Source organism: Sorghum bicolor, chromosome 4 (assembly GCF_000003195.3).
Source record: "Sorghum bicolor cultivar BTx623 chromosome 4, Sorghum_bicolor_NCBIv3, whole genome shotgun sequence".
NCBI classification, from domain to species: domain Eukaryota; kingdom Viridiplantae; phylum Streptophyta; class Magnoliopsida; order Poales; family Poaceae; genus Sorghum; species Sorghum bicolor.
The window spans coordinates 67,170,403-67,182,485 of NC_012873.2; the positions used below are offsets into that span (position 1 = coordinate 67,170,403).

Below are 12,083 nucleotides of genomic sequence, written 5' to 3' on the forward strand. Positions count from 1 at the left end.
CAACATTATGTGCGCCACTGAAAAATAGAGTAGGTGCATCCTCTTTTCACGATAAGTTGGACCAAGAGAAGAGATAACATATCGAGCTAGCTCTTAGTGGACACCAGATCAAAAGATATGGACCTGATTTGATATAACAAGGTACCGCTCTCCTACTTAGTCATGAAGTTTCATGGTAAAGGTGTCTTCTCAGATTCTGAGAAGGTAGCATCATGCTACTGTTGTACATACACAAGAAAACTAGGTCACAACTCTATTTAGTGGAGCTACAAGATGATCGGTGACGCAAGCGGCCTTTGAATTGCTTACCAGAACCGGTCCTTGTTCACCGATAGGTAACCAGACATTACCTTCCCTCCAGTGTTTCTCATTCCGTCGATGAGATAGCACCAGGTTGATCCTAGGGCTCCAATGAAGAAATCTGCTTCGGTTGCCATCATGAAATTGACAAGGGGGTAGTTTGTGCTAGTCTCACGGCCCAAACTGGCCTCATACATTGCCATGGTCATATTGCTACCTTGGCGTGCCACACTTGTGAAGTGAAAACTCCAATGTGGGTAAAGTTTTGTTTTGTCAATAACTTCCTGCGTACAGAATTATTAGGAAAGTTTACTCCATGTGACGCTAAAATTACTTGCTAGAAACATTTTTTTTTCTCGAACATGCAAGAGAAACTGCATGTCATTATACAGATTACATACACTGGATGAGGGAATTGACTTGCCTGCATTTCAGTGGAAAGCCAGATGTTCTTGAGACTTGGAAACCGTTTGCGCAGGTTGCCTGCCAATTCCATGTATTCCTCAAAGCCAACCACCACCATTTCACAAGCTTTGTCTCCCATTCTTATATGCATGCTGAGAAGAGGCTGTGGTAGATATGGTTTGTGGTCTGACCACACAAGACGTTCAATATCAGATTTGGTTCTAGTAGTGCCAACCTGCAATTGTGAAACCTTTTGGATTATATTTTTTTTAAAAAAATAATGTTATTGGTGCTGATGTTACCATATCTGAATAAATCATGCTGCACGATGAGTCCGCAATTGATCGAGAAACCAGTTTTCAGATTTTCAAACCTTTGGTGAGTCATCCTGAATACTTTGAAGAACCAACTTTGCTGCTTGTAAACCGAATGCAGAGTGCCTAGCGACATTGAGTAATCCACACATGTACTCCGTCGGGAATCTCATTAGATACCTTGTCGCCTGCATGGAAGGTTAAAGACAAGCTGAGATTTCAGGAAAACAAGTATAATTAGGAGCAAGACCCTGTAAAATTCCCATTGTCTAATTTAACATGTTTTATTTTAGGGCTTTGTTGCGGTACTCCTAAATGACTGTGAGCCGTCCATTTATTTCGATCGGATGGTCACAATCACCTATTACCTTCTATGAGGTAATAGATGAAATATTTTTTTATTTATTTTCTTGTTTTAGAAAATAGGATAAATAAGGAAAGTTTTAGATATAAAAAATATTCCTTGATTTGATTGATGCATGCTTGATCTCATTGATATAGTAAATCCATTTTTTTAGCGTGTGCATGCATGGTAGTTGAGGGGTTAGGGTGTATGTTCGTGTACTGTATGTGGCTAGTAGTCCATGTTTGATCGGCATAGGTAACATGAGTGGATAACATATTAGTGCAGGTAACATTTTATTATTTGTAACTTTTAGATACAACAAGTCTTTTGATCTAACAAGTCAAACTTTCTTAAGTTTAATCAAGTTTATACAAAATAGTATGAATAATTATTTGCTGAAATAGGTTTAATAGGAAAACATATTTATAGTTATTCTGATGATACTTACTCAACATCATAAATATTAGTACTTAAATTTAATCAAGTTTAAATTTATTTGACTCTCCAAGAAGTGACAATATTTTTTTCTTGACCGAGGGAGTAATCTCTTTTAATATTTCTATAGTGCTCATAGACATGGAAGAAAAACAAAAAATGTTTTGACTTGACACTAAGGTCAAATTCCTGCTCAGTATTTGCACAGTGCCACAAATTTTCCCGGCATACAAACGGTTTGAACCTGGTTATCGATCATATAAAAATTGGAAAACACATCAATATTGAACTATTCTCTCTTCAAACCTTACACAATGTATAATATTATATGCAATAGAAAATGTCATCTTTGTACGAGGGAACGAACATAATTAGGGGACAAATGGACATTTCCATCTTGGGGGGCATGCATGATTTCCCCTCCCGTCATTAGGGGGCATGCGGAGGAAGTGTTTTTTGTTTTTCTATATTATTTAATTTATTAGGTAATTCATAAAATCCGGAAAATCAATGGCTCGGATTTATTTGAGATATTACCTCTTGGAAGGTAAATGGTGTACCTTAGCATTGACTTTTATTTTATGAGAATTGTCATGCAGTTTAAATAGAATAACCGTCTTGTGTAATCGCTAACTTGTGACTAAAAAGTGTGCATACTCACCTGTGCTACCCACCATCTCCTGTTCATTTTACGATGATTTGTAATCAATTTACCATTTATCACTGTCGTCGGTTGCAAATATTTCCAAGGTTTCCCCCACACCCTACAGCACAACAAATGTTACAGAAGTCCATTCCTATGGAAATAGTAGCAGGCAAGGTAAAATAATACTATAATAGGGAATCAGCTCTAAATTTTATCTCGGGGGCAAATAGTAAACATGTGGATTGTGAAAAGTGTAAAGACTATATAGGTGAAGAATTGTGAAAAGGAACTAAAATTGCACCTAGGTATGCGTCCAAGCCATATTTGCTTTGAGGTATAGTTCTCCTTCACTTTTACAGTACCATCAGCCCAAGAGGCTTTGCTTTGCACGAGCTCAAAAGCCCGGTTGCGGCAGTCCGGAGATGTCTCAGGAAAAAAGTAGCAAGACCAACTAGATCTTGAGGCACCTAAAAGATACAGTACAACCAAAGTTCAGTGTGTACAAAAGGCAAGTAGCACCACACTTTTATAATAATGTAAAACAAGAATCCATAAGAGAAGCAGGGCTAACACCTTTGCAACCATCGTGATCAGCACGGTTGTAGTGGTTTGTAACCAGTATCCTCTTCTCTTTCATGGCAATAGCAAGAAGTCCTGACATTCCAGCGATCTGCGCGCCAATACCGAATCCAGGCAGCCTCTCCCAGTCTGCAACCAGAAACCGTAAGCCTGGATCGCTGCAGTTTCGAGGGTGCTGATGAGTCCATATATCTCTCTGCACTTGTCTGGTCAATGGATAGTTCTCCTCATCAGATCCTACAATCTTTTATTTTTTTCATTCCAAAGTCAGAATTTGCATACAGAACATCACCAAAATAGTTAGTCATAAATTCAGGCAAGTTCAGCATGCATACCCAGGGAGGATAGAGTGTATGCTGATCTGCATGTTCTGAATACTTGTGACTCAGGAACTCAAGCCCAAGTGACCCTTTCCATAACGTCCAAGGCGGAAATGTACCATTATCGCCATAACTGTCAAATAGTTTATTTCTTTCTGCGTTAGTCCTGCAGTCCTCCAGATGAGGTGGCCGTGGCAAGTCTGAATCTTTATTAGAGATCCCATCTGAACTTTTCGTGACTTCATCTCTGCCAGTGCTGAGCAAAGTGCTCCATTCATTGTACAGGTACATTATCCTAGCATCTTCAGTGATGTTCTCGTTTTCCTTTTGTTGTTCCATCTTCTCTGGTGCAGAAGGCAACTCATCTGTTGCTGCTGCTGCCCCATCTGCTCCAAAGAACATAGTTACAGTACAGACTGACAGGCATGGGCACAAGAAAAAAAACAAAATAGAAATATGAATTCTCTACTGCTACAAGGTACATTACAGCCATATGAAGCTGAGAAGGAAAGTGTAGTGCATCGGCAATATTGTACAGCAAAATAGTTATTGCATGAGGTTCAGATGGGGCTAGTGTGCTGTGTATGGCCAATGGACCCACGGTTGTATCCTTTCTTCGGTACAACATATAAGCTGACAGACACATAGTACAGTACAGCCTTTATATCCAGCTAATAATGACCAGACCACAAAATTCCAGTTACATCAGAAACAAATAGCCATTCAACTAACTAACAATCACTAGAGCACCGAAATTCCCGTTCTATCAGAAACAAATAACCAGAGTGACAGAGTCGATAGTGCAGATTCAGGGTGTGCAGCAATTACCATACCAGCAGGCTGGGTGAATGTAAAATTCGAGAGGATCGCTCGGCGCAGCGGCAGCGGATAGACCGACTGGCTCTGAATGACCCGAAGCGGAGGTAGAGCGACTACACCAAAGAGGCATGTGATGCAGACGCCGCAGAAGAAGCCGATGAGCCAGGTTTTACAGGGAGCAGAGCTCCCAGCCTGCATCGCCTTCCTGGATATCGCCCTCTCAAGGCTCCTGCTGCCGCTGCTGTTGTGGCCATTACAGCCTTCCATCCTGAATTCTCCAAGAACCACCGATCCATGAATGAATAATCCAAGAAGTTGAGCTCAAGAAAGAAAGAGGAAGAAATTTTTTTTTGAGGAATCAGAAAGAGGAAGAATCGCATCGCGTACCAACGAACCGCTGGGGTTCCCGCTGCCGACTCTCCTCTCTTCTCCTCCCGGCAAAAAAATGTCGATCAGAGAACGAAGCGAGGTGTTGCTTTCTCGCCGTCCTCTGTTGCGTGCAGGTGCAGCGTGCCTGCTCCTCCCCAGCGGAGGCAATGAAACGCCTAGAGATACTACTCCCACTATAGACTCGTGTAGGAGAGAAACTGTGTGCGCAACAGAAGCCCGAGCAGTTCGCATTCGGTTGTGTGTGTGTGTGTTTTTTTTTTCGATTCGAAAATCGAATTCAAACTAGTCCAAGAATGGATGGATGGATCGATTCATGGATGGATGATTCAAAATGGACGAAAAAACAGGGAGGGAATACAATGCAGCTATTATATACGGAAGTACTGGTAATAGTATATACAGTATTTCGTATAAAACGGATCGGTAATTTGGAGTGGCAGTGAAGTGATGAGAATCGATCAGACGGGCATGAAGGAACGAAACGAAACGAAACGAAACGAACGAACGGCTTTTGTTTTCTTGTTTCGTTTCGCGAAGGAGCTTTTGTTCCGGCGGGCATATTTGCCTCGGTGGTTGTTGGCTGGTAGTGACTTACGGCTGGACCCCACGATGAGTCAGTGGGCCCAGGGAAACCACGAGCATGCGGATCTGCTTGACAAGTGGGCGCGCAGGGACGCCACACGGGCGGGCGGGCTCGCGTGTCATCGCCCGCTTTTGCATGCCGCGCATGTACTGTACTGCACCGGACGGCACGGGAGGGCGACACGACACCCGTGCGGTGAAAGGGGCGGTGCCGCACCCGCACACAGACACAGCAGCCGGGCTGCTGCTGCCCGTGACCGTGACGCCTTCCCGCCCAAGCCGAACCGCGGCTGACTCGATCGGCTCGCTCTCAGTTTTTGATGCCAAGCCGTGTGCACCATGCGTCCATGATGGCGTTCTAGAAAGTAGAAACAAGCCCCCGGCCGACGGAGCTAACAAATTAAAGCCGTGATCGTGCCAGGGCTAGCCGAGCCGTGGAGCGGAAGCAATGCAAAGCGGGGCAGACCATATTATTGCATTGATCGGTTTACATCGTCGTGTTTGGATATCACCTTGTTTAGTTCTTAAAAAAATTTGCAAAATTTTTCAGACAACTCCTTGTCACATCAAATCTTTAGACATTTGCATGGAGTATTAAATATAGATAAAAATAAAAACTAATTGCACAGTTTGGTCGGAATTGACGAGATGAATCTTTTAAACCTAGTTAGTTCATGATTGGACAATATTTGTCAAATACAAACAAAAGTGCTACTATTCCTATTTTTAAAAAATTTTTGGAACTAAACAGACCTTATACGGTGATTCTAGATGATGATGATGATGATGATGATATATCCTAGAGGAGATGCATTCTACGGTGAAGTTTAGACATAATAAGTAGTATTGTCTTGTATGGTTACGTCATTTTTAATTAGGGGGCGCAATATAACGTGTGTCTTCCCCTAATTTCTACGTGGCTTCATTCACCCCTGGTTTGGTTCGGATGCAACACAACACACTGTCGTCGGAAGAAAAAGAGTTGCTGGACCCCAGCTAGGATTTGGGCTCAGTTTCAGGCTTGGGCTTGCAGCCAGCCCAGTTTGCCGCAATAGGGCTCTATTTTGGACGGAACCCACGGTGTCGATCCGATCGCTTGGGGGAGTATGGACTTGTGGGGGCCCAGGATAGGTAAGAGAGAGAGACTACAGCCCAAAGCCGTGTCGACGATTTAGCGCGATCGCGCAGTTGGGCCCTAATCCCCTCCATCGTATCCCCCAGTGTGTGATAACGGACCCGACAGCATCGCAGAGCGTAATTGGGCTTTGTTTGTGCTTCAATTCGGTTTTTTGTTAAGTATTTTTTTTATTTTAAGAAGAAGAAGAAGAAGAAAAAAAAAACTATTGTTCCATGAGAATGAATGAAGACACTGACACTCGTATGGCAACGAGCAACGAACGCTGATGATTCAGCTCAGCGACGTCGAGGTGAAAGCTGGCCGCAGAAGTGCAGCTTTTACCCGTTGTCGATCTTCACCTGCAACAAAGCAGGCAAAGCTGTTTCGGTCGCAGCGCAGGCAGTAACGTGAGTGTGAGTTGAGTTGTTCCCTTGACCATCTGAAAATCCATCATCCGCGCACTGTAGTAGTAGGCTCCTGCACCTGCATGTATTCCTGCAAGGCTGCACTGCACGCCGCATGCGGGGGTGTATGTGTATCCAGTGTCTGATCTCTTCGAGTTGTGTTTCCAGTGTTTGTGTCAAGGTTTAGCCCTACTGTACTGCAACTCTGTTATCACTGTCAGTCTATGGATTTTTCACAGTAACACTGAACCAGCCGCCGTCTTGTGTAGCTGTGCGTGATCTCTGAACTCTGATCGATCGATGCCAACGATGGAAAGTGTCATTACACACGCAGCAGTCAGCAGTCAGCACTCAACAGTGTTAAGGAACCGGACCACGAGACGGTCTATGGAGGAGCTAAAATGCAAAAACTCGAGTTTATTTATTTATTATAAAGGCTACATACGCCCGTCTTTCCATAACCTTTTTCTCCTCCCGCGTGCAATGCATGCAGCGGCGCAGTTTATAGTATTGTAATAGTCGGCATGCTCGTTTCAGGGCTCACTGCTTGTTCTTGTTCTTGTTCTTGACAGAGCTGAGCTTCGTCTCGGTGCAGCGTGCGTGGGTATCAAAATCATGAGCCTCTTCCATGGCTTTGTTCCATCCACAATAATACCATTATTACTACTACCACAGTACCAGATGTTAGTAGCACTAGATAATAATAAGATAGCACGGCTGCTGAAAAAGCTTCAAAAGGCAGCCGGCCCCGGCCATGCATTTGCATCGACATCGACATCCACTCTAATGTTTATGTATGTAGGGCGCGTGCGTAACACTCGGGACAAACTAAATATTCGCTCTTATTGCCTTACTAGCTACTACCCTACTTGCTACTTGATAGTAGTGCTGGTGGTAATCTGCGACGGGAATGGAGCTAAAGCTCCAGGGTTACTATTCAGAGTTTCAGACTGAGATATATCATTGGATTCATAGGAGAAACGAAGGGAAAAAACATGGGACTGAAAATCCTATAGAAATTGCTAACTATTCATGCCTTTGATTCATAGGAATGGAGTATAGAAATAGGGTAGGAATTTTTTCCGATCATCTAACTGCTGTTGTGTTGAAAAATTGACATCCACTGAAACCGCCTCTTGGTAAAGATCCTACGCTATTTCTATGGCCTATTCAAATGATCATTCTTTCAAGATTTCTGTGTTTTCCAATTTCAGTCCCTTTGGTCTGCATTGTATTATTGGGTCTGAAGGACCGCAGTGCAGGCGTATCATGCACAAAAGCCTTGAGCCAACAACACTGCAGCCTGCAGTGTGTCCAGAAAGAGTAAAAAGGCACTGGAGACTGGACTGGAGCTCCAAGAACAAGGTGCCTTGACTCCTGATGATGCCCCCGTAAAGCCCGGCTGGCGGTTGTGAGGTTCATCACGGTGCGGATTACACGAATATACAGTACATATATTACCTGAGTCCTTCAAAGAATGCACTTCTATATTTGTTCTTCTCATCCTCCTACTACAACAACCACAGTGCCAGTTCTGGACGATTTGTTCTGGCAGACTACTCTGTTTCATGCTCTCTTCCTGCCGCATAACGAATAAATTGTTTCATACTGCATTACACAGTTCAGCACTACTCCCTCCATTCCCAAATTGTAAGTCATTCCAAAAATCTTAGAGAGTCAAAGCATTTTCACGTTTGACCAAAATTATAGAGAGAAATAATTTGTAACGTAAAGTGAGTATACTATAAAAATATAATAAAGAAAGAATCTAATGACACTTAGTTGATATCATAATAATAATTATTTTATCATATAAGTTTGGTCAAATTTAGAAAAGTTTAGATTCTTAAAATGACTTACAATTTTGGTATGGAGGGAGTACTATTTATCAACTCCTGAGGGGTATTCAGGTTATTTTGTTTTACTCTTAATAATAGGATTTACTCCTACAGACTACAGTGTACTACATCGATCGGAGGAGTCGCTGCGGCCTGCAGAGCGGGAGCATACGTATTTGACAGAAAGTTGCAGCGATGATAACTACTCCGATCTGCGGCTGTAAGAGCAAGTATTATAGTGGGCTGTAAGCTGGCTAAATGCTGAGGTGGAGGAGAGAAGGGAGGAGAGAGAGGAAAAGCAGGCTGTAACCTTACAGCCAGTTTAGGCACAGGAACCAAAAAAACTTTGTGAGAGAGACAAGTGGGCCATATATTTATATTGAATAGCTTATTATTGTATGGGTGGACTGTAAGAAGGCTGTAAGAAACCTTACGGCCAGCAAGTAGGCTGTATTATTAAACTTGCTCTAATAATCTGAATCTACACATGCATGGTGGGGTGAGGTGAGATGAAGTGACTTGTATGTGTTTGTTGGACCATGCATGCATTCTGATCCGCGGCTGTGATGCTGCTGGGTTTCGGCGGGTAAGCTCTAGGGTCTACTGCAAGACTACACAACACAGGTGAAGTGAAGGGACGATTGCAGGCCACGTTGGGGACACGAGAAGGCAGCCCGTGCTTGTCAATGGCCAAGGAAAAAGCTTGTCTGCCTTGGACTTACACGGCGGCCCCCTGTTAGCTTTATTATCCTATGAGCCAAGTGTGCTTTATCATATATAATCTTCTTTTTCCCCGAAAGATCAGTTTATTATGTATATAACCAATGCATGCTGTCGTATATAGTATCATATAACAAGAACTATAGCCTCTGGCGCTCTCAATAGTTCGAGACTTGCATTGCATATGATGTCCACAGTCACACACTCACACAAACTTTAATCGAGCGTGCGATACATAGTTCCAGAATGATGATAGGTGTAGTTTGATGGAAAAGGCATACAAAATTAGAGCTTTATGTTTTAATGTCCTTTTCAATATATTTCCATTTACTGAAGAATCAATGACATCTCCGAACCACTTTGAATATAAATCTGGTGTAAGTTCTATATATCCTAAACTTGTGATGCATATCACTATTTGCTTGTTTTACTACGTTTCAAAGTACACGGCGTATTAGATTTTGCACACAATTTGGACAAGAATAGATGGCTTGAGAGATGTTATCACTTTTTAACAAAATTAATGGTCAATGTATATTTCGAATATTTTTCTTTATTTGCCATGCCCTAGACAGAGGGAGTATGTGCTACTTATGCGGGAGTAAGTCAGAGTTTTTTTTATGTTAGACTAAATTTATCCACTAAATGTGTATATTATGATAATATAGTTTATGGTGTGTCTAATTTTGTGTCATTGTTTTAGTAAATTTTTTATAGACTTAGTTAAAGTTAAAAGATTTGACCTTAGATAACTCTAGAAATCGATCACGGTGGAAGTGAGTAACAACGATAGATAGATGTATTCCGTCAATGGGCATCAACACTTTACAGCCTTTGCAAAACCAAAGCTTCCATTTGATGCCATCAATCTTATGTCTTTTCCTTCCTCTGCTTTCGCCCCCCTCCCCTTTCGGGCGCCTCTCCTCCCATCCCGTGGTCAACTTTTTTCAAATCTGCAGTCCTGGCTGATGACCACCTCTTCTTGAGCCTTCAAACAGATAACAGTTGTGCTGTGCATTGCTCCGTGGTTTACCTTCATCAATCATAGGAATACTCCTATATATACTGCAACAACATTATGTTTACGAATGATAGAGTACTGTATGCGTCTGCAACGAAGGAATGGACGAAAGGCATGCAGTGCCCAACAGTGTTTCAAGCGACAACGGGTGCTCTACAGGCCATCAGTGTATGGTGATGATGGTGTCAGTCAAATGCACACACCTGGGATGGGATCACCTGGACTTTTGTTTAGTTCAAACTAAAAACCAAAAACTTTTTCAAAATTCTCTGTCGCGATTGGATAATATTTGTCAAATAAAAACGAAAATGCTACAATACCGAAATTCAAAAAAAAATAGAACTAAACAAGGCCCGAGGATGAGTATTTCAGAGAATGCCCGTGCCCCCCTGCATCTTCCCTCCAGCAGCAGCATGCACACTTGCACAGCACATGGTTGCCTCTCATTTTCCACCTGCAGAAGCCCCGCCGAAAACTCAGAGGTCCTGTGCCTGTCTGAAGAGTGAAGAGTGAGAGTGTGGTCATCCCCTCTACGTACAACTCTAGCCCGATAGCTTCCTCCAATCTCTCCCTCCCTGTGTCACAACTCACAAATATCACCCCACTGTGGAGTGAAGTGAACGAGCTCACTCACCCACACCCACACACACAAGCTGCTTGCTTTGCTTGGCTGCTGCTCTCTCCCACACAGCCCCGCCGTCCTGCCGTCCGGTGCTCCCTCGGCCGGCCCATGGGCGTTGGCCGCGGTTCTTGCTCCAGCCACTGAAGACGCCGCCGCGGCTGCTGCTCATGGCAGGAGCTCAATGCGCCACAGGACCGCGCGCCACGACGACGCCGCTGCTCCTCGTCCTCTTCCTCTGCGTCGTCCTCGTGCTGCTCGCGCCAGCGGCTGGGCACGGGGACGACGACGAGACGGAGGAGTTCCCCGTCGCGTCTTCGTCTTCTTCGTGGCCCTCCGCAGGGCGCCGCGCCCTCCCGCGGCCGGCCGCGGCGAGGTCGTCGTCGTCGTCGTCGTGGCGCCCCCGGCCCCGGCCGCGCGGGAGGTGGAACTACGCGGGTCAGGGGCTCCAGGACAGCAAGCACGAGGTCCCCAGTGGGCCCAACCCGGACTCCAATCGGTAGGCAGAGAGGCCAGCCCACAGGTGCGTAGATCCGGCCGTGAACCCGCCGCCGCCGTTGGTGTTCGTTCCGGCGAACGGTGACTGTGCAAGTCCAAGCTCCCTCCATGTACCCCCTGCTCTGGAGCTTTGCTCCGTCATGGAGGCCGCTCTAGCTAGGTGCTAGGCCTAGGCGTCGTGTCGATCGCTCCTCCATGCTTGGAGCCAGTAGTGCTTCGTTTGCTTGTATCTTCTTCTTCTTCTTCTTCTTCTTGATAAGAGAATGAATGGAATGGAATGGATGTACAAAAATATGAGCATCATCATCATCATCTTCGAACTCATGCATTTGCAAACTTCCGTTGCTGAGCTGCTCTTCTCAAATCTCGTACAAATCGATGGTTGATGATCTCAAATCAGGAGCAGATTTTGCAAGCGGTGGCCGGTGGTATTGTGCTGAGCTCGTCTCGTACTGCTAACAATAATTCTGGCTTTTGGACCAGCCAGTCACAGACACCCTAGACTCCTGCTAGCTTGTAACAATGTGCAGTGCAGTGATCAATGATATGATACCACGCCACACCACACCACACCACACCAGGCGTCTCGTGTCTGCTTCTGCTTGGTCGCGCATCACCTGACCTTTGCCGGGTAACGGGGTCCCCTGGCCGGCTGGCCCTGGCCCTGCATGCAGATGCAGCTCCGTGCCGTGCATGACACTGGCAAAACTGCATGAGCATGGCCGACCGG

The 12,083-nt window shown here is 44.5% G+C and overlaps 2 protein-coding genes across 2 annotated transcripts; one reads left to right on the forward strand and one right to left on the reverse strand.

Moving 5' to 3' along the window:
- On the reverse strand, window positions 26-5,041 carry LOC8084689. Its single transcript, XM_021458605.1, has 9 exons — window positions 4,552-5,041; window positions 4,179-4,432; window positions 3,361-3,731; window positions 3,020-3,269; window positions 2,748-2,913; window positions 2,462-2,564; window positions 1,079-1,207; window positions 725-940; window positions 26-584 (listed from the first exon to the last, which is right to left on the reverse strand). The coding sequence occupies exons 2-9, from the start codon at window positions 4,429-4,431 to the stop codon at window positions 306-308; spliced, it is 1,767 nt and encodes a 588-aa protein (XP_021314280.1). The 5' UTR covers window position 4,432; window positions 4,552-5,041; the 3' UTR covers window positions 26-305.
- On the forward strand, window positions 10,656-11,702 carry LOC8084690. The gene has a single exon (XM_002452969.2). It carries the CDS (start codon window positions 11,026-11,028, stop codon window positions 11,356-11,358), a length of 333 nt encoding a protein of 110 aa, XP_002453014.2. The 5' UTR covers window positions 10,656-11,025; the 3' UTR covers window positions 11,359-11,702.